At 42.2% G+C, this 20,030-nt stretch overlaps 1 protein-coding gene across 1 annotated transcript in view; it reads left to right on the forward strand.

The window, feature by feature from the left end:
• Nucleotides 1-282: 282 nt before the first annotated feature.
• Nucleotides 283-20,030, forward strand: part of LOC126198631 (beta-1,4-mannosyltransferase egh) — a 305,720-nt gene continuing 285,972 nt past the window's right edge. Inside the window, exons 1-2 of the mRNA XM_049935093.1 lie at nt 283-453; nt 1,264-2,096. Of these exons, the coding sequence (XP_049791050.1) occupies nt 1,293-2,096 (804 nt within the window). The 5' untranslated portion in view covers nt 283-453; nt 1,264-1,292. The remainder of the gene's footprint in view (nt 454-1,263; nt 2,097-20,030) is intronic.

Raw genomic sequence — 20,030 nt, forward strand, 5'->3', positions numbered from 1 at the left:
TTTAATTAATCTATGTACATGAGAATTTCTGAAAGATTTATTTCGGAAAAGTATATAAATAATATTTCACATCCTTATCTTTAGTTTTATGTAATAAATGACTATTTCCTAAAATATGGTTAAATTTATTGGATAAACCGGAATGTGAAATTCTTTCCTCATTTTAACTGATTATGTGAAAGGAAAACAAGATGTATCTGTAGTTTCGTTTCGAAAACTTATCAGTGAGCGACACGACTCATACAGAAGGCTGTGCATTCCCCACTACTGGAGTGTTGAAGGCAAGGCAACTGAAAGCGTCAGAAAATCGAAACGGCGAGTGCAGGTGCACTTGCCGGGTGGGCGGTTGCAGTGGGGTTATAAGAGTAGACAGTAGTGTGAGGTGTAGTGAGTGTGTGCATGTACAGTGTTTGTGTGGAAGTTTGTGCCTACCCAGTGTATCATTTGTCTCAGGTGAGAAACAGAATCCAGTGTGCTAAGCCATCCATTACTCAGGTGCTGGAGTTCAGTCGCCAAGTTTTTTGTAGCATACATTCGTAGTGCCGGTGGGTTACTACTGTTGATTCTATTCAAATATTTGTAAACATAGTATGCTGATCGATTATGTACTGTTGTGGCAAGTTTACACAAGGCACTATTAGAGCGGCTGATGACTATATAAATAATGTGAAAATTATGATCGCGGAGAAAATGTTCCCTCTAAGAAGCAACTACTTTACAGGCGTTGGTGTAGGACATTAGTTACACACATGTATTGTAAATGCATAATGCAATGGAGTATTTATGAATCCATTATGCTATCGGGAACAGAACTGACTAACGAGAAACGTGACGGCAGAGAAATGTAGCTCTCGGATGCTGCGAGCTTCTCCCTGTACCAAAAGACATTTTGTTAGACGTCGGGAAGCGAGAGGCAGTGTTCATTGCGCTAACGTTCTTAGTTTTTATATGTTTATATAGTGTAGTCTTGCATTCGAGAGCAAGCGTTTGAAACTTTTGTAGGACCCAAAAGTTCGAAAGACTGGTACACTTGAGTGAGTAATTTTTTACATCGTAAATTTAATAGTAGTGCCATAAACATGGTGAGAACAACAGCGTTGCCCGACATTGTTGTTAACGTCGCAGTTTTTAATTTGTTGTGGAGGGTATTGTGTATAGAGTAGAATACTAAACCACTTTATACCACTTGTTCATTTGAATTTTTTTCGTGGTTAAACGTTTCGCTAATTATTTTAACACATTCTTAATGTTTTCTCATTACAGATATCAGAATCAACAGGAACTAAACAGTCATGCTTAGCAGCAGAACTAAACACATCCTGCATTGCTGCCTACTGCTTACAGTAATAGCTGTCTTCGAAATTTGCACTGGTGGTATAAGATTAGGAAGTGACAAGCAACAAGATTTTGATCCCTGGGAACGCTACGGGTACTTTGGGGCATTCTCACTATACCTCATACGCCTGCTAACTTTCTTGCCACTGCCACAGGTGCTATTCAACTTCGCCGGTCTCACCCTGTACAATGCATTCCCCGACAAAGTGCCGCTGAAGGGTTCGCCACTGCTGGCGCCGTTCATCTGCATACGAGTCGTTACACGAGGTGACTATCCGCAACTCGTCCGCAACAATGTGGCTCGCAATATGACATGCTGCACGGAGGCCGGTCTCGAAAATTTCCTCATAGAAGTGGTGACCGACAAAGTGGTCGGGCTAGCAAACCACAGGCGGGTGCGCGAAGTAGTGGTGCCCGCGACCTACCGTCCGAAGAGCGGCGCCCTGTTCAAGGCCCGCGCACTACAGTACTGCCTCGAGGACGGAGTGAACATACTCGCCGACAACGACTGGGTTGTGCATCTCGACGAAGAGACTCTGTTGACGGAGAACTCCGTTCGAGGAATCTTGAACTTCGTCCTGGACGGCAAGCATCAGTTTGGCCAAGGATTAATCACGTACGCCAATGAAGACGTCGTGAACTGGGTCACAACTTTGGCTGACAGCTTTCGCGTTGCGGATGACATGGGGAAACTTCGGCTGCAGTTTTCAATGTTCCACAAGCCGCTCTTCAGCTGGAAGGGCTCATACGTTGTAACACAGGTAAGTATCTTCATATTACATTACATGGGATGCAAGGTATTACTCAAACTAATTTACAGACTGTGTTCAGATACTGAGTTTTCAATATCTGTGGCAGAGGTTGTAATGTAGTAGATATATAACGTGAAATAGTTACCATCGACTAAATACATAAATTGTTTCATTATATGTTGTCGTTACCGGTTTCGAACAGCCTGCCTAGCTTTTAATTGCCAAAAGCATTTTAATGATAAAAGCTGGAAATAAATACAAAAATAATTGCTATAACACGACGCGAAAACACCAGAGTAAACACAAATAACAATTAACTCAATTTCTTCACATCCCGTCGTCAATGAATCTTGGCATTGTTATTGAAATATGTAGTTAAACAAACTCTGATACATTTGATCGGTTTTGAATGCTAAGGCAGTCGTTATCGAAACTCCACCCGGTGTGTTACAACAAAAGTGTGTCACAGTCATTGGTGTGTACAACTCACATCAGTCACAAAATACAAACTGCAAAAAATTGCATGGAGTTACGATGATGACCGATTATCAGTGGTAACCAGTTAACTTTTTCATAATATTTAGTGACGTCAAGGCATTTTCACTAAAAACATGTTATAATCCTTTTTTAATTTTAAAAAATATGTTGCAATGTAACAATCGATCAACACCGACTGTCGTAAATGAACTGCAGGCTTCTGAACATGAAATGACTATACGAAGCAGGAACGGCAAAAACCCAATGAAATGATTCATTTTTCATCAGTTTAGTGACTGACAGCTGTTTGCTGAAAACCATATAGTCAAAGGTACCTTCAACTTGTCGTCCAGACAGAATGTTTATGTATTGGCCTATAATTCGCATCGTTCCAGCTGTACTTTCCTTGCAGGTGAAATGCAAATTAATCTGTCTTTGCACTGACATAATAACTAATTGTGATAAAGAATTTATATTGTTCTAGGTGAGGTCTGATGCTTATTGGCCCGTGCTGTACTACTTGCGGGGGGTTTAGAATTCGGGTAAATGCTCTGGTTTGTGGATTGCGTGCCTACTACTGTCAGGGTATACGAACGTACGCGATGAAGGTAATATAGTTCGTTACAGGTGTGTTTGATACGTGGAATTGCCCCATAGAAATGCAGGAAAAATTCTGTACCGGCAGAAGCTCAATGAAACATTGAAATAAACTGTTCCAAAATTGACCGAGAGAACTCCAAAAACTGGTTATTAGAGGGAGATGTATGAATATCGTGCAGATGCTGATGTATTGCTTCGGTGGGTGTTGCCCTGATTCAAACAGCAGACATTCATCAGGGAATAATAATAATAATAATAATAATACTTTTCGTGCTCAATCCGTGATAGTAACTAAAGATCACTTATACGTGACAAACATCCTCTTTTGCGCGCTGCAGCGATTAGTGGACTCACAGTACCACGGATGCGCGCTGAACAATCGTGCTGTTCCTTTGATTGCAATATTGATCAGTAATGTAAGTTTGTATGCTTTCGCGGTGGGATTCAACCTTCATAAAAGTTTTCTGCGTCGTAGAATGAATGAAGCCATAAGAATTGTACGGAAATTGATTAGAAATGTTCTCTTATTACAGTGTTGTGAATTTATCATCTGTTTTTTGTCACATGCAATTGTCTAACGGCATATCAGGCACAGAGGGAGAGGAAGATGAGGGTGCAATATACATCGCCGACGAGGTCACGAGAGAGAGAGAGAGAGAGAGAGAGAGAGAGAGAGACCCCAAGCTCAGAGTGGAGAAGGAAAGGGAAGGAAAACGGCCGTGTCCTTCCAAAGGAACCATCCCAGCATTCGCAATAAGCGGTTTAGGGAAATGGGAAATCGCGGAATACCTCAATCATAATGGCCAGAAGGTAATTTGAACAGCCATCTTCCGGGAAAGAAAGAGCCTAGTGTCTTCTCTCTGTGCCACTTCGTCCAAGAGACTCTTGCAATATCGGTTTCCATAGATGAAGGTAATTAGTAGTTTCTGTGTGAAGCCCTGGTATTTAGGCCCTGCCTTATCTCGAATAAGTTAATTTTCGGGCATGTCAGTGAGTGCGTCGTAGGGTCCTCTGCTGTAGGTGATTACATGGTTATTGTAATGAATGTAATTTTTGTTTCCCCGGAAATATTTCTAACCGTCCATATTATTGTTGTGAGCATGCTATTGGCGTCGCCTTCGTTGACCACACTTGACATTCAAAGACTATCATATTTCTTAATTAACCGGAAATAAGCGTTTATTTTGTTCATTATCACAGTTGTTGATTCAGCGTTTGGTGCCACGGAATGGTAGGTTTACAACTGTTCAGTATTGAAGAAATGTGATATTTTTTTATTTCGTTCGTATCAGTTGCATCGGTATAAAGTTTTTGCTGCGGTGGTTTTCAAAAGGCATGAATAGCTTCTGTACAGAAAGTTAAACTGTGGACAAGTAGTTCCATTGATATGAGCCTGTATGAATGAGAGTACTTGTTGCCTACGTCTTAACTTTCTGTAGATAATCTATTCCTGCCTTTTGGCACCATATTATATGGCTAATTACGGTTGATAACAAGATTTGTGGTTTGAAAATGAGCGTGTCGGCCCGAAACCGGTAACCACTGCAGCAAAAATTGTATATCGAAGCTGAGACGGACGAAATTAAATATTTTCCAATTTTCTCATTTTCACCGTAACCAGCCGCTGCGCGTAGCGGTACAGCAGACAGTGTAAAGCGACAAGGAAAAGTAAATAACTATCTTCAACAGGCAATTGTATTTTGGGAGCAGAAAATATTAACTCTTAACAAATCTGCTCATAAGTAGCCGATAAAATTAGAATGCTGTAGGACGAGATCCCAATTTTTAGGTTAGTTAATGATAGTTATATATAATTAGTTGCCGAGATTAATGGTTACCACCTAATTAAATGCAACTTGAAGACTAAAATAATTATTCTAGTCGCAGAGCACACAAGGATCGCGCCACCGAAGAATTAGACTGGATTTACTGCCCGCGTAAGTAGCCTAGTTATATTGCGGCCACTTATCTCATTCTGTCGGTGCATTCCACCTTTGTTACGGCGATTAGGATAAGACTTCGATCCCAAAACGCACGATGGCCAACACACAGCCGTTACAGGAAGGAAAGATGATTTGGTTTGAAGTCGGTTGACGAGTTGGTCATTACACTCACAACCGGTCGGATTAATGAAGGAAATCTTTCGTGTCATTTTTAAAGGAACTGCCCTGAGATAAGCCTAAAGCTATTTAGGGGAAGCATGAAACCTAAATGTGAGCAACATGATGGGAATTTGAACCACGAACCTCTCCAATGCGCATCCGCCACTTCATCTTTGCGTAACCTCTATCGGCTGCTGTTGAAGATAACGGATTCATGAAAACGTTTTTTGTGTGTGGCAGCTATCACGATCATATGATTCATTCGGTCACGAGTTATACTTTTTCTAATTCCTTTCCACTGAATGTAAACCACATTTGACTTACTAAAAATATAAAATATAGTACATATTTTTCTACTTAGTCAGGCCTTAGATTTATTAAAGTTCATGAAGCGCCATACCGTTGATGGTACGATAACTCCTACATATTGTTGGAAAATGATTGCTTATGTATAAAAAGACAAATTCAGACAAGCTGTATCTGCTAGCATACAATTTTTCTTTGTGTGGAGCCGCGTCATGTCACAATGTGATGTTACTTGATGGATAACAAATTTCCAGTTAGACTCTTAGAAAAGCCACTGCAGACTGGGAGGAAACGCCCGTTTTATCTATCCAGCGAAAGTTTGCAAGACGATACGAATCAACCTACAAAAAAAAAACTTACGTTAACTTAACAACTGTTTTACGACGTCAGAAATTAATTCACCGAACAACCATCTTCTGTGTCCAAATTTGCAGCTAAAATGTACATACCGAGGTATACCACTTCAGCGATGCGGAAAACGCTCTTTGCTGCAGCAAATACAGGTTACCACACGCTTCCGATGCCTCTTTCATTATCTATGGCTTATACAGCGCACCATCAAATCAAAGTGTTCTTATCGATGCACTGTAAATAAAGAAGATTCTTCTGTTATTCGGAGGTATTTATATTCCTCTCTCGTCAACTGTGTCATGTCAAGCTGCAAGCACTGACGCGTCCGTTTGTTGCAGCACCCTATAACAAGTGAGCACCGTCACTTGAAACTATAATTATTATTATTATTATTATTATTATTATTATTATTTCAAGTGGTATATGCGAACGAACAGGTAGATTGCATTCAGCTATTTGTTTGCTGGGCGTTCGACTCTACTAAAAGGCCAAATGATGACAAAGGGTGCGGAGTACGGAGTGTCATTTCGAATATGTGATTAGCATGAAGAGTTTTGGACCAGCAGAGCCCAGTACTTTCGTACTGCACGGCAAGTGTAGAATAGAAACGAAGGTAATGTGCCTTAACGTCAGCTGACGTTTTCAGTAACAAATATTTTGTTAGAATCGCTTTGTATGATAAAGTATTCACTTGTTTTTTGCCTTCGACAAATGTGGTATAAAGTAAAATGTAAGTACGTTTTATTATACAGTTCGTTACTTTGTCCAGTGAAATGTACCTGCATTTTGGTAAAATTTTGTCCATCAATATTCATGTGTTCATAACTAATTACCTTTGTTTGGACGAAACATTTTGTGAACGTGCCGACATTGTTAATGTGAATATTTTACGATAGTAAAGGATAATAACGTAATAAATTCACTGAAGATGGAAGTATGTAACATGATCAAGTGACATTGTCAGTCCTTTCAGGACTTGATTTTCTTAACATGCATAACATCACAGCACGATTTTTTTCTCTCTCTCTCTCTCTCTCTCTGTCTGTCTGTCTGTCTGTCTCTGTGTGTGTGTGTGCACACACACACACACACACACACACACACACACACACACACACACACACACACACAGAGAGAGAGAGAGAGAGAGAGAGAGAGAGAGAGAGAGAGAGAGAGAGAGAGAGAATGATGTGGCTGTGAAGTCGTAAGAAAGTAAATCTCTTGCGAAGCCAAAGTCTCCGGTGCCCAAGTAAGGTTGCACAGCAGCAGACCACGCGTTATACAAGTGGGTAAGCTCTACAGATTTGCAGCTGTGGCTATGAAAACTCCCCCTCTCCCCCACCCCCCCTTTCTATTCACTCATTAACATAACCAGTTTCTCCCTTCTACTACGACTGAATTTATTACTTTCAAATATTGCGTACACTTCTTCGTCTGCTTCTTTCCTGGTTCCTTCCTGTCCATCTCACCTGAGCGAGTTAACAATGGGATGTTGCCGGCACTGGAACAATTGACCTTATTGAGCACATTTTATTAAACTATTCACACTATTTACTAGACTTGCCGCTCTGTAACTTCAACTTGTTGCTGCAGATAAGTAAATCTTTGTTGGAAAAACGTTTTTACGTTCACAGAAAAACCAATCGCAGTATACGAGATGGTTTCACAGACCTAACGGAATTGCAATTCAGGGCATACAACATGCACTTATAAGTGGACTACATAAAGATTTTTTAATGTAAACTTTTTGTCTATGTTGACCTGTGATTTTGATACTGCGTCTGTCTGTGACATAAAAGATCAATTAAAAGAGTTACTTGCGTCAATCACTTTTATTACCCTCTTTTTTCCACGATGCATTTCAAGGGCTAACACCCTCATTTTGAGGTATATTAATGGTTTACATGAGTATTTCATAGAGTACTGGGAACATCCACGAAAAGAAATAATGGTTTAAACTACTGACCCCTCCCCCCTCGCGAACATGCGTGTGTAAGCTCTGGACATAAGTCATTGATGAAAATAAGTGATTGACAGGGATAATTGTTCTAATATTCGAACTGTAACAAACATATTTTTCACTGCCAGTCCAAATACTACTCAACTGTCCTCTTGATTGTTGTCTATTATGAGAAGAGTGAATATGTTGGTATTGTGAGCTGGCTGTATGGCCACACGGCAAGAAGCAGGAGGAGAAGGGACGAGGAACATGATAATTTAAGCCGTTGGCACACGGACCGTGCATTCGAACATCAGCGATGAGCATGCCGAGTTCATCATGATGCTGAACGCTCAGGAACGATGCGGCTTGTGCATACGGTATGCGTGCCTGGACATAGTATTTACGAAATTTACGAATTCGTACGGCAGCTTTTTAAAAAGCCGATTTCCTCCCCTGGCCTCAATATTCATGAACATGTTAAAAGGCAAAAAGGACATATCCATATACAGTAGGTAGGGACACGAGCTTACAAAATTTCCATTTCAAATAGTGCGATACAAATTTTGATAACCTTCTACATAACCTGAAATAATGTTTGTCATTCTCGCTAAAACCTCAATGTCATTCTTATTTGATCCCTGTTTCTACTCAGTATCAGAATCTTTAAAACGTGTGAAATAAGACTAAACAAGGAAGTACAAAATATATCGGTGCAAGTTTTCTTGTACGTTAAGCCAAACGAACACACACATTCTTGAGAGAAAGCGCACTTACATTTACACAACATCGAATATTGTAGAATATACTTGCTTTAAATTAATAAGAAAGTCTAGGACCTAGCGGAAAACGCGAAGGTGAGTAAAAAAACTTTTGCTGTAGTGAGACGCAAACCTGTAACACATCACACCTCTCTTTGTTAACTCTACACTTTACGCTACACTAAACTTGGTAATATGCGACATTCTCTTGTATGTTGCTATTTTCTGAAGGCTTTACTGGCAGATGTGTTATTAACTGACATTTAATTACAACAAATCTTAGCAAGAAAAATGTTTCTAAGGGATCTTCAATGTACCTTTGCCATGAAACGACGTACTTAAATAACATCCTAGATACAATTCGAAAATTATTTTCGAGCTATATCACGTTTCCCGACATTTTATAACTCTGAACAGTAATGGCGGATTTTAGAGAAATAAATTTGCTGGTACTTCGAAACGGTATATATTCATAGAACGTAATTTCTAAAATCCACCAAATGTCTGCTTCATCTAAAAGCTAATACCGTGTTTCTACTCTCTGTACTGAAGATATGACGCGCATATGACGTAAAAGGCGCTTTCATCTCATTGGTATACGTTCAAACACACGTTCAGAATATGACACGCTCGATATTGCGTTACACCAGGGGTGCTCGATCGCGATCGACTAGGTCGATCGCCTTGGATTTATGAGCCGATCTTTCGAAATCAGTTCCAATAAGCTGTTCTTGTAAAATACCAATTTGTTGACAGTGAGTGTTTCGAATGGTATTTGTAGGTGGTGGTGGTGGTGGTGGTGGTGGTGGTGGTAAATCGGACAACAGTGTCTCTGCCTCTCTCGTCTCCCCCTACATTTCACCACCTTTAACACCCACATCAAACAAGTATTTCTTCCTGCATGGCTAATTGTAACATTCCAAGTTTTCAGCGGAGGTTAGGTGAGCGGCCAACGCTCAGGGTTTACTGCGGCGTGCTGGTGCTGTACTGGAAATGCAGGAGGAGGGGGTGGGGGGGGGGGGGGTGGCGACGAGTGGGAGTGACAAGCTGTGCCTCCAGTGCGCAACAGAAACCTCTGTTTTCGAGCCTCCACAAAATGACAATGTGCATAACGCCGTAGTGATCAGTTAAATACCTCGTTTTGAAAAATACTTTTTGGCTGCTGTCTCGGTTTCTTCGCCTGCCATTCGTTTATTTTTTTGTCGTTTCACCAGCACGAGTGGGTGGCATTGTGAAAGCTTCACCCTTCATTGCTGCTGATGGAGTACTGCATCAGCAATGGAGAGTGAAGCTTTGCCAAGGCCAGCCACCTGCTCTGGCAAAAGGTCAGAAAAATCATCAAACGAACGTCGGTCGAAGATCCCGAGATAGCAGCCAGCAGGCAGTTTGTCAGCAAGCGGCCACGAAAGTCTAAACAATTTAAATAGCTCTTGTTATCGAAACAGCTTGCTGTTTGTACTGATATGTCAAATAATCGCATCACACATTTTGGAAAAAAAATGCGATCAAAATGGCGTAACAATACACACTACAGCAACAGAAAAGCAAAGTTTGTCACCAAGCCTTTTTCAACATTTATGACGGTGTATATTTCAATTTTTTTCAGATGAATAATACACTACTGGCCATTAAAATTGCTACACCACGAAGATGACGTGCTACAGATGCGAAATTTAACCGACAGGAAGAAGATGCTGTGATATGCAAATAATTAGCTTTTCAGAGCATTCACACAAGGTTGGCACCGGTCGCGACGCCTACAACGTGCTGACACGAGGAAAGTTTCCAACCGATTTCTCATACACAAACAGCAGTTGACCGGCGTTGCCTGGTGAAACGTTGTTGTAATGCCTCCTGTAAGGAGGAGAAATGCGTACCATCACGTTTCCGACTTTGAATAAAGGTCGGATTGTAGCCTATCGCGATTGCGGTTTATCGTATCGCGACATTGCTCCTCGCGTTGGTCGAGATCCAACAACTGTTAGTAGAATATAGAATCGGTGGGTTCAGGAGGGTAATACGGAACGCCGTGCTGGATCCCAACGGCCTCGTATCACTAGCAGTCGAGATGACAGGCATCTTATCCGCATGGCTGTAACGGATCGTGCAGCCAGGTCTCGATCCTTGAGTCAACAGATGGAGAAGTTTGCAAGACAACAACCATCTACACGAACAGTTCGACGACGTTTGCAGCAGCATGGACTATCAGCTCGGAGACCATGGCTGCGGTTACCCTCGACGCTGCATCACAGACAGGAGCGCCTGCGATGGTGTACTCATCGACGAACCTGGGTGCACGAATGGCAAAACGTCATTTTTTCGGATGAATCCAGGTTCTGTTTACAGCATCATGATGGTCGCATCCGTGTTTGGCGACATCGTGGTGAACGCACGTTGGAAGCGTGTATTCGTCATCGCCATACTGGTGTATCACCCGGCGTGATGGTATGGGGTGCCATTGGTTACACGTCTCGGTCACCTCTTGTTCGCACTGACGGCACTTTGAACAGTGGACGTTACATTTCAGATGTGTTACGACCCGCGGCTCTACCCGTCATTCGATCCCTGCGAAGCCCTACATTTCAGCAGGATAATGCACGACCTCATGTTGCTGGTCCTCTACGGGCATTTCTGGATACAGAAAATGCCCGACTGCTGCCCTGGCCAGCACATTCTCCAGATCTATCACCAATTGAAAACGTCTGGTCAGTGGTGACCGTGCAACTGGCTCGTCACAATACGCCAGTCACTACTCTTGATGAACTGTGGTATCGTGTTGAAGCTGCATGGGCAGCTGTATCTGTACACGCCATCCATGCTCTGTTTGATTCAATGCCCAGGCGTATCAGGGCCGTTATTACGGCCAGAGGTGGTTTTTCTGCGTACTGATTTCTCAGCAGGATCTGTGCACCCAAATTGCTTGAAAATGTAATCGCATATCAGTTGTAGTGTAATATATTTGTCCAATGAATACCCGTTTATGGTCTGCATTTCTTCATGGTGTAGCAATTTTTGATGGGCAGTAGTGTATCTTGAAACTGAGTAGTAGACATAGAACTGTTTGTAGTTTGTGTAATTAAAGTGGTTAATTTTCGCTACGGTGCTGTTTTTTGCTGAAACCTTATGAATTTTTGTCAGTAGATCTCTAAATGGATTAAATTTATTGTAGTAGATATCAAGCCTGAAAAGGTTGAGTACTCCTTCTCTAAACGTCCGGAAAGACACCCCGATGTGCCTCTCTTCACACTATGACGTCGAAGGACTCGCGCTCAACGTTGACGTTCGACTGTACGACCCGTGCGCCGACGGCTCGAGAGTCGTCGCGGACGTGTTGCGCAACGCTGCTCGCCGAAGCTAGGAGGAAGCGGCGCGCTGCCCTCGGAGGTCTTCTGGTGTGGTAGGTTGCGCCGGCACCTGAGCGGGCCGCTGGCCACGCCTCCCCACGGCGCCTCTCCGCACCTCCTCCCAGAACTGCCGCTTCCTCCTCCAGTAACTGCTACCTAGCGAGGTCGCGCTTTGCTCGAGAAGCTGGACTGGCGTTCTGCATCTCCATACATACCTCGCTAGCCACCATGCGGCACGTGTCGGTGGGCACCTTATTCTACTGCTGGTCATTCATTTTGCTGCTCCATTGTCTGATGGAGACGGCCTTGCCGCTGTGGATACGCCGGTTCCCGTGAGATCACCGAAGTTTAGCGCTGTCGGGCGTGGTCGGCACTTGGATGGGTGACCACCCTGGCCGCCATGCGCGGTTTCCATTTTTCGGGGTGCACGCAGCCTCGTGATGCCAATTGAGGAACTACTCGACCGAATAGTAGCGGCTTCGGTCACGAAAACCATCGTAACGACCGGGAGAGCGGTGTGCTGACCCCATGTCCCTCCTATCCGCATCCTCCACTGAGGATGACGTGACGGTCGGATGGTCCCGGTACGCCACTCGTGGCCTGAAGACGAAGTGCCGTTGTCTGATGGAGACAGGAAAAAAAGTGTCTGTATGCTTTCGCACGATCCCACATTTCTATTACCTTATCTTCGCGGTCTTCGAGCGATATAAACATTGGTGACAGCACAATCGTTCTGCAGCGTACCGCACGTGCCGGTTCTCTAAACTTCCTCAAAATTGTTTCACGAAAGGAACGTCATCTTTCCTCCAGGGATTGCCATTTGTGTTCACAGTAGCATTTCCGTAATAATCGCATGTCAAATCTAGCAATACGCCACTGATTTGCTTCGCTGTCGTAAGTCAACCTGATGGGAACCCAAACACTCGAACAGTACTAAAGAATGGGTCGCACTAGCGTTCTGTACACGGTTTTATTTATAGATGAGCTACACTTTACTAACTTTCTCTCAATAAACCGAAGTCGACTATTCGCCTTACTAGCTACATCTACATCCATACTCGGCAAGCCAGCTGACGGTATGCGGCGGAGGGCACCTTGAGTACCTCTATCGGTTCGCCCTTCTATTCCAGTCTCGTATTGTTCGGAAAAGAAAGACTGTCAGTGTGCCTCTGTGTGGGCTCTAATCTCTCTGATTTTATCCTCATGCTCTCTTCGCGAGATATATGTAGGAGGGAGCAATATACTGCTTGACTCTTCGGTGAAGGTATGTTCTCGAAACTTCAACAAAAGCCTGTACCTAGCTACTGAGCGTCTCTCCTGCAGAGTCTTCCACTGGAGTTTGTCTGTCATCTCCTTAATGCTTTCGCGATTACTAAATGATCCTGTAACGAAGCGCGCTGCTCCCCGTTCGATCTTCTCTATCTCTTCTATGAACCGTATCTGGTCCGGATCCCACACCGGTGAGCAGTATTAAAGCAGTGGGCGATTAAGTGTACTGCAACCTACTTCCTTTGTTTTCAGATTGCATTTCCTTAGGATTCTTCCCTCCATCTGGCATCTGCTTTACCGACGATCAAGTTTATATGATCATTCCGTTTTAAATCGCTCCTAATGGCTACTGCCAGATAATTTATGGAAATAACTGCTTCCAGTTGCTGACCTGCTATATTGTAGCTAAATGATAAAGGATCTTTCTTTCTATATATTCGCAGCACATTACACTTGTCTACACTGAGATTCAATTGCCATTCCCTGCACCATGCGTCGATTCGTTGCAGATCCTCCTGCATTTCAGTACAATTTTCCATTGTTAAAACCTTTCGATATACTATATCATCATCCGCAAAAAGCCTCAGTGAACTTCCGATGTTACCCACAAGGTCATTTATGTATATTGTGAATACCAACGGTCCTACGACACTCCTCTGCGGCACACCTGAAATCACTCTTACTTCGGAAGACTTCTCTCCATTGAGAATGACATGCTGCGTTCTGTTATCTAGGAACGCTTCAATCCAATCACACAATTGGTCTGATAGCCCAATGCTCTTACTTTGTTCATTAAACGACTGTGGGGAACTGTATCGAACGCCTTGCGGAAGTCAAGAGACACGTATCTACCTGGGAACCCGCGTCTGTGGCCCTCTGAGTCGCGTGGACGAATAGCGCGAGCTGGGTTTCACACGATCGTCTTTTTCGAAACACATGCTGATTCCTACAGAGTAGATTTCTAGTTTCCAGGAAAGTCATTATACTCGAACATAATACGTGTTCCAAACTTCTACAACTGATCGACGTTAGAGATATAGGTCTATAGTTCTGCACATTTATTCGACGTCCCTTCTTGAAAACGGGGATGACCTGTGCCCTTTTCCAACCCTTTGGAACGCTACGCTCTTCTAGAGACCTACGGTACACCGCTGCAAGAAGGGGGGCAAGTTCCTTCGCGTACTCTGTGTAAAATCGAACTGGTATCCCATCAGGTCCAGCGGCCTTTCCTCTTTTGAGCGATTTTAATTTTTTTCTATCCCTCTGTCGTCTATTTCGATATCTACCATTTTGTCATCTGTGCGACAATCTAGAGAAGGAACTACCGTCCTTATGTGTTCGTTCATCTCTCTCTGCAACGTGGCACCTGGACCGACATGACTGGACTGTGCAAAGCAGCTCACTACTAATGCCGTAATCGACCATTAAAGGATTGTTTCTCCTATTCATGTGCATTCAGTTACTTTTTCGATATTTAGAGCAAGCTGTCATGCACACACCAACTAGTGTTTTTAAGTCATATTGTATCGACCTACAGTCACCCAATTACGACCCTTTCCCGTACACTACAGCATCATCAGCAAACATTCTCCACATGCGTCATATCGTCATTGTAGACAGATAACAAGATGACCCTGTCATACTTCTGTGGGCCTTACTAACGATACCAATGTCTGTTGAAAATTTGCCTTCCAGGACAACGTATTGGGTTCTGTTACTTAAGAAGTCTTAAAGCCACTCACAGTATCTTGAGAACATATTCGATTTCTTCGAACTTTTATCAGTTTGCAGTGTGCCACTGTGTCAAATGCTTTCAGGTAGTCTAGGCATGTGAAATCTGCCTGTTACCCTTCATCCCTGGCTCGCAGGATCTCGAACGAGAAAAGGGCGTGCTGAGCTTCGCACGAGCGATTCTTTTTAATTCCTTGTTGATCTGTAGGTAAGACTCTCCAAGGAAATGTTGTACATTTACTTAGAATATGCTAAAAAATCTGTAGCAAACGCACTCTAAGGCTGTTGCGGGTCCTTTGTTTTACCCTACTTATATATGGCCATCAGATGCGCTATTTCCCAGTCGCTTGGGATTTTGTGCTTGGCGAGAGATTCTCATTAAATGCTAGCTAATTAAGGGACCAGTGCCGAAGAGCGCTCTATAAATGTGAATGTCGTGTGACTAGGGCCTCCCGTCTGGTAGACCGTTCGCCGGGTGTAAAGCCGGATATATGTTCGTATGATGCAGGATTTGTCTTTGTCTGGCAGCTGAGATTTATTTCGGACGTGGTTTCCGGAAATCGCTTAACGAAAAGTATTAAAGCAAGACACTGACTATGCCATGTGTGTATTTAATTCGAGAGTTGCACTAACCTACTTTAATGTGTTATATGCAACATTGACTGATGACCATAGATGTTAACTCCCCTAGTGCTCAGAGCCATTTGCAACGTTTTTCGTTCTGCATACAGCATTTCAAATACGTCATTTTTTTTATGCCCATACCTACTTTGGCTGTGCTGCATTTATAAGCTGACAGAGTGACATACTAGTCACCACATTTGTCGATTTTGAGCGCTGTAGACAGTTTATAACAGGTGCCAGACCGTCATGTGACCGTCCACCGCTGACTGAAGTCATGGCTGACAAGTGGTGTTTATGTGCAAGCAGATTGCATGGCAGTGGAGAGACGTCACAGACCGGCAGAAAGGAGCTGTCGAGTTTTAGACGTGCCCGTGACCACACAGTTTGTTGGCACATCAACACGGGCTGTCCAGAGCATCAAGGGCTGACGTACCAGTCGCTACCCTGTAACACAGCGTAAGAAGGGTGGTCGTAGAAACATCGCAGCTGTCTCGGTCGTTGTCAGCTTCAAGGGATCTATTGATCTGAATTTTCTCGTACTGGGAACGTATAAGGGGCGATCTATATTTTATTTGGGAAAAACTTTCAATAGTAAAGATCGAATAAATTAGTGTTTATTGTCGACAACCGATTTTGACAGTTTTAACTGTCATCTTCTGGTCTGTAACATAATGCTGATACTTTGAAAATATCGCAGTTAAAACTGTTGAAACAGGTTGTCAACAAAAGAGACTAAATTATTCGATCTTGACCATTGAAAGTTTTTTCCTATCTAAATTATTCGATCTTGACCATTGAAAGTTTTTTCCTATCTGTGGGTGGCTTCAACTTGAAGTTGCAGACACGAAGAAACTTGTGGACCCTGTTCCTTTACGAACTGAAGCAGTTAACTGGGATAGAAGGGGTGTTCCGCAGTATTACTGAGCTGTTTCGTAGTGCTGACTGATTATTTGCCCAGTGTGCTCGTTACAGCCGTTGTTAAATGTTCTTTCCTCACAGCTCTGTGGACCAAGACGTAGTGATGTTACGCTTCCCAAGCCGCGACGTAAAATGATCAGTTTAGTTTCGTGAATGCAGTAACGTTCATATTGTTTGGATTCGCTGGAAGATTTGTATCCCTACAGTCGCTTCAGTTTTGTTACCATAAAGGAGGGGAAGGACGAGTAGTGGGAAGAGACATATGAATGCGACGAGAAAACTGAACTAGTCCTAAGTTTTCGTTAGTACTGGCAAGGAGTTAGACACCATTGTTCAATACCGTGTGACATTTATGAGGTAGTCGCGAAGAAGCAGATAAAAAAGATGAGTTAAGAAAATCCTTCGATGTCGTCTACCTTGTTTCCTAGCCACATTTAATATTCCCAGTACAGTTTTACTGGATCGAATTCACAGTGTAGCAACAAAGGCAAGTATGTCTATTGAACACATTGCCATTCCAAGACTTGAGAAAAAGTAAAAATCATTGTAGGTATTAAGAGGCTAGGCGGAAAGTAACTTGCAGTGAAGAGACTATTAACCGTGCTGTACACATTTGGCGTAACATTTTTTCATGTGATGTTGCTTGATGATGCCCAAGGGTATGAAATAAGGTAACTGACAATAAAATGAATGAAATAAAGTATTTCTGAGAAGTTTTTGTTTCAAATAATAAGTGCTTCACATAGGAAAATGGCTTATTTCAAGAAATTTATGGTGACTACGGACCGAAGAATAAACAGGCTATTAACTCCTTCCAGTCACCGAGAATCACACATTTTACATCTTGGTCCACACTTCTTCTGGGCAATAACTACTTCATATGCAAATTTGGTTTGTGCTACGACTGACAAAGATATGACTGGTATCTAAAAGTAAATTTCGGGTTTGTACGAAAGTTATTGACATTCGATTGCAAATAATAGCTTTTTACTAACTGTAGTTGGCCATCTTTTGACTCATTTCCGTTCTTCGCACACCCTGTAATCAGTCAGTGCTTACCAACTGGACACGTAGTACGTTGTACCACGGTATTGATCTCTTATTGCTATTAATTCTGTTAATAAAAGTAATACGATATTTCAGAAAGAGATTGGCATCTTATTTCATTAGACATCAAACATTATGTCGACTTTTATTGCCAGCTAGCTTGGCGCTCGCTGCTGCGCTCGCGTAGACTGTATGGTCTACACACTTTTCTTTTTTTTTCCCTTTAATTGAATGTTTGTGTAGTTCAAACTGCAACATCTTCTAAACTTTTAATAAGGCTATAGAAACATGATATTTTCCGAATGTACTCCAGACCAAAAAGCCATTCTGGTAGCTGGGTATAAGGTTTTTGTTACTCATGCCTTCTGCCTTCTTTTGCTGATGTTACAATAGAAACTTTCACCCCGAGTCACACGTTTCTTCACACATATAACCGAGAAGTGAAATACTAATTTCATAGAGTTTGCTTTAAGATTTAATTTTAATATAACGAAATATTTTCTTACAACGTTCATCCCCTATTGCACCCCCTTAAGGGTTGACATTCCAAAAACAGTGAAACAAATATTATTTCTAACAAAGAGACCAAATGCAAATTTTTATAGTTTTAGCGTTCAAAATGCATTCATAATGAAATAATTTCATCAAACTTTTCATCCCCTATTTAACTCCTTTATGGTTTTAAATTTCCAAAAACAGTGAAACTCATTTTTTTAAATTTCTAACTGAGAAGTCAAATACCAATTTTCATAGATGTAGCTTTAAAATTACTTAAGTAGTTCTGTAATAATTTATTTTTAAAAAACTTCAGTTAAACTTCAGTTAAATTTCCAAAGATGCTGAAACAGATAAGTCTTTATTTCGGACCAACAAATCAAGTACCAATTATCGTAGGTCTAGCTTCAAAATTGCCTTAATAGCAACATATTGTCAAAAAACGTATTATCCCCTATTTTACCTCTTGGAGGTACCATTTCGAAAAATCTGTAAACTGCAGTGTAAGAGCAACACCGTCTCAAATTTTTATATTTCTGTGCTTGGTGGTTTGGACTGGGCGATGATGGGTCAGTGAGTCGGTCGGTAAGGACGCTGTCTTTTACATATAAGTCTGTAATGTGTACATGGATGTATTAAAACTCACAGATATGGTGAGACATAGCCTTTCACTTTTTCCTTAACCTATGGAAAAAGTTGCACGCAATGTAACGATTACTTTATCCTCTCGTCACGCCTGTAAAAGGTTTGCTAACATCACACACATTTGGAGACATATGTGAAGCTCTTCATATAGATATTGGAAAGTGCTTTGATGGTTTTTTAAAAAAATTGTAATTGACGTTGCGGTTGAAAATGGAAGCAAGGCTAAAAAAACAGTCACGTCTATATGATTTGCGACCTCGAAATAGCGCTGGACAGGATAAAATCGTGCGAGATGTTAGAAATTCTGAGAAAAAGCTATAGTGAGAAACGGGTATTATACAATATGTACAAGAGCGAAGAGGGAATAATGAGAAGGACGATAAAGAACGAAGTGCTCGGATTAAAAAGGGTTTAAAGACAGGGATGTAGTCTTTCGCCCCCAACTGTTCAATCTGTACCTCGAACAAGCAATGATGAAAATAATAGGAAGATTCAGGAATGGAATTAAAATTCAATGTGAAAGAATATCAGTGATACGATTCGCTGATGACATTGCTATCCTGAGTGAAAGTGAAGAAGTACTGAATGGAATGAGCTGCCTAATGAGTACAGAATATGGATTGAGAGTGAATCGTAGAAAGGCGAAAGGAATGAGAAGTACCAGAAATGAGAACAGCGAGAAACTGAATATCAGGTTTGCTGGTCACGAAATAGATAAAGTTAAGGATTTCTGCTACCTAAGTAGCAAAATAACCCACGTCAGACGAAGCATGGTGGACAACAAAAGCAGACTAGCTCAAATGGTTCAAATGGCTCTGAGCACTATGGGACTTAACATCTGAGGTCATCAGTCCCCTAGAACTTAGAACTACTTAAACCTAACTAACCTAACGACATCACACACATCCATGCCCGAGGCAGGATTTGAACCTGCGACCGTAGCAGTCCCGCGGTTCCGGACTGCAGGGCCTAGAACCGCACGGCCACCGCGGCCGGCAGCAGACTAGCATTGGCAAAAATGGCGTTCCTGGCCAAGAGAAGTCTACTGGTATCATAGGCCTTAATTTGAGGAAGAAATTTCTGAGAATGTACGTTTGGAGCACAGCATTGTATGGTAGTGAAACATGGACTGTGGGCAGACCGGAACAGAAGAGAATCGAAGCATTTGAGATGTGTTACAGACGAATATTGAAAATTAGATTGACTGATAAGGTAAGGAATGAGAAGGTTCTGCACAGAATCGGAAAGGAGAGAATATGTGGAAAACACTGATGAGGAGAAGGGACAGGATGATAGGACATCTGTTAAAGCACCAGGGAGTGACTTCCGCTGTA

Source organism: Schistocerca nitens, chromosome 8, assembly GCF_023898315.1.
Source record: "Schistocerca nitens isolate TAMUIC-IGC-003100 chromosome 8, iqSchNite1.1, whole genome shotgun sequence".
NCBI classification, from domain to species: Eukaryota; Metazoa; Arthropoda; class Insecta; order Orthoptera; family Acrididae; genus Schistocerca; species Schistocerca nitens.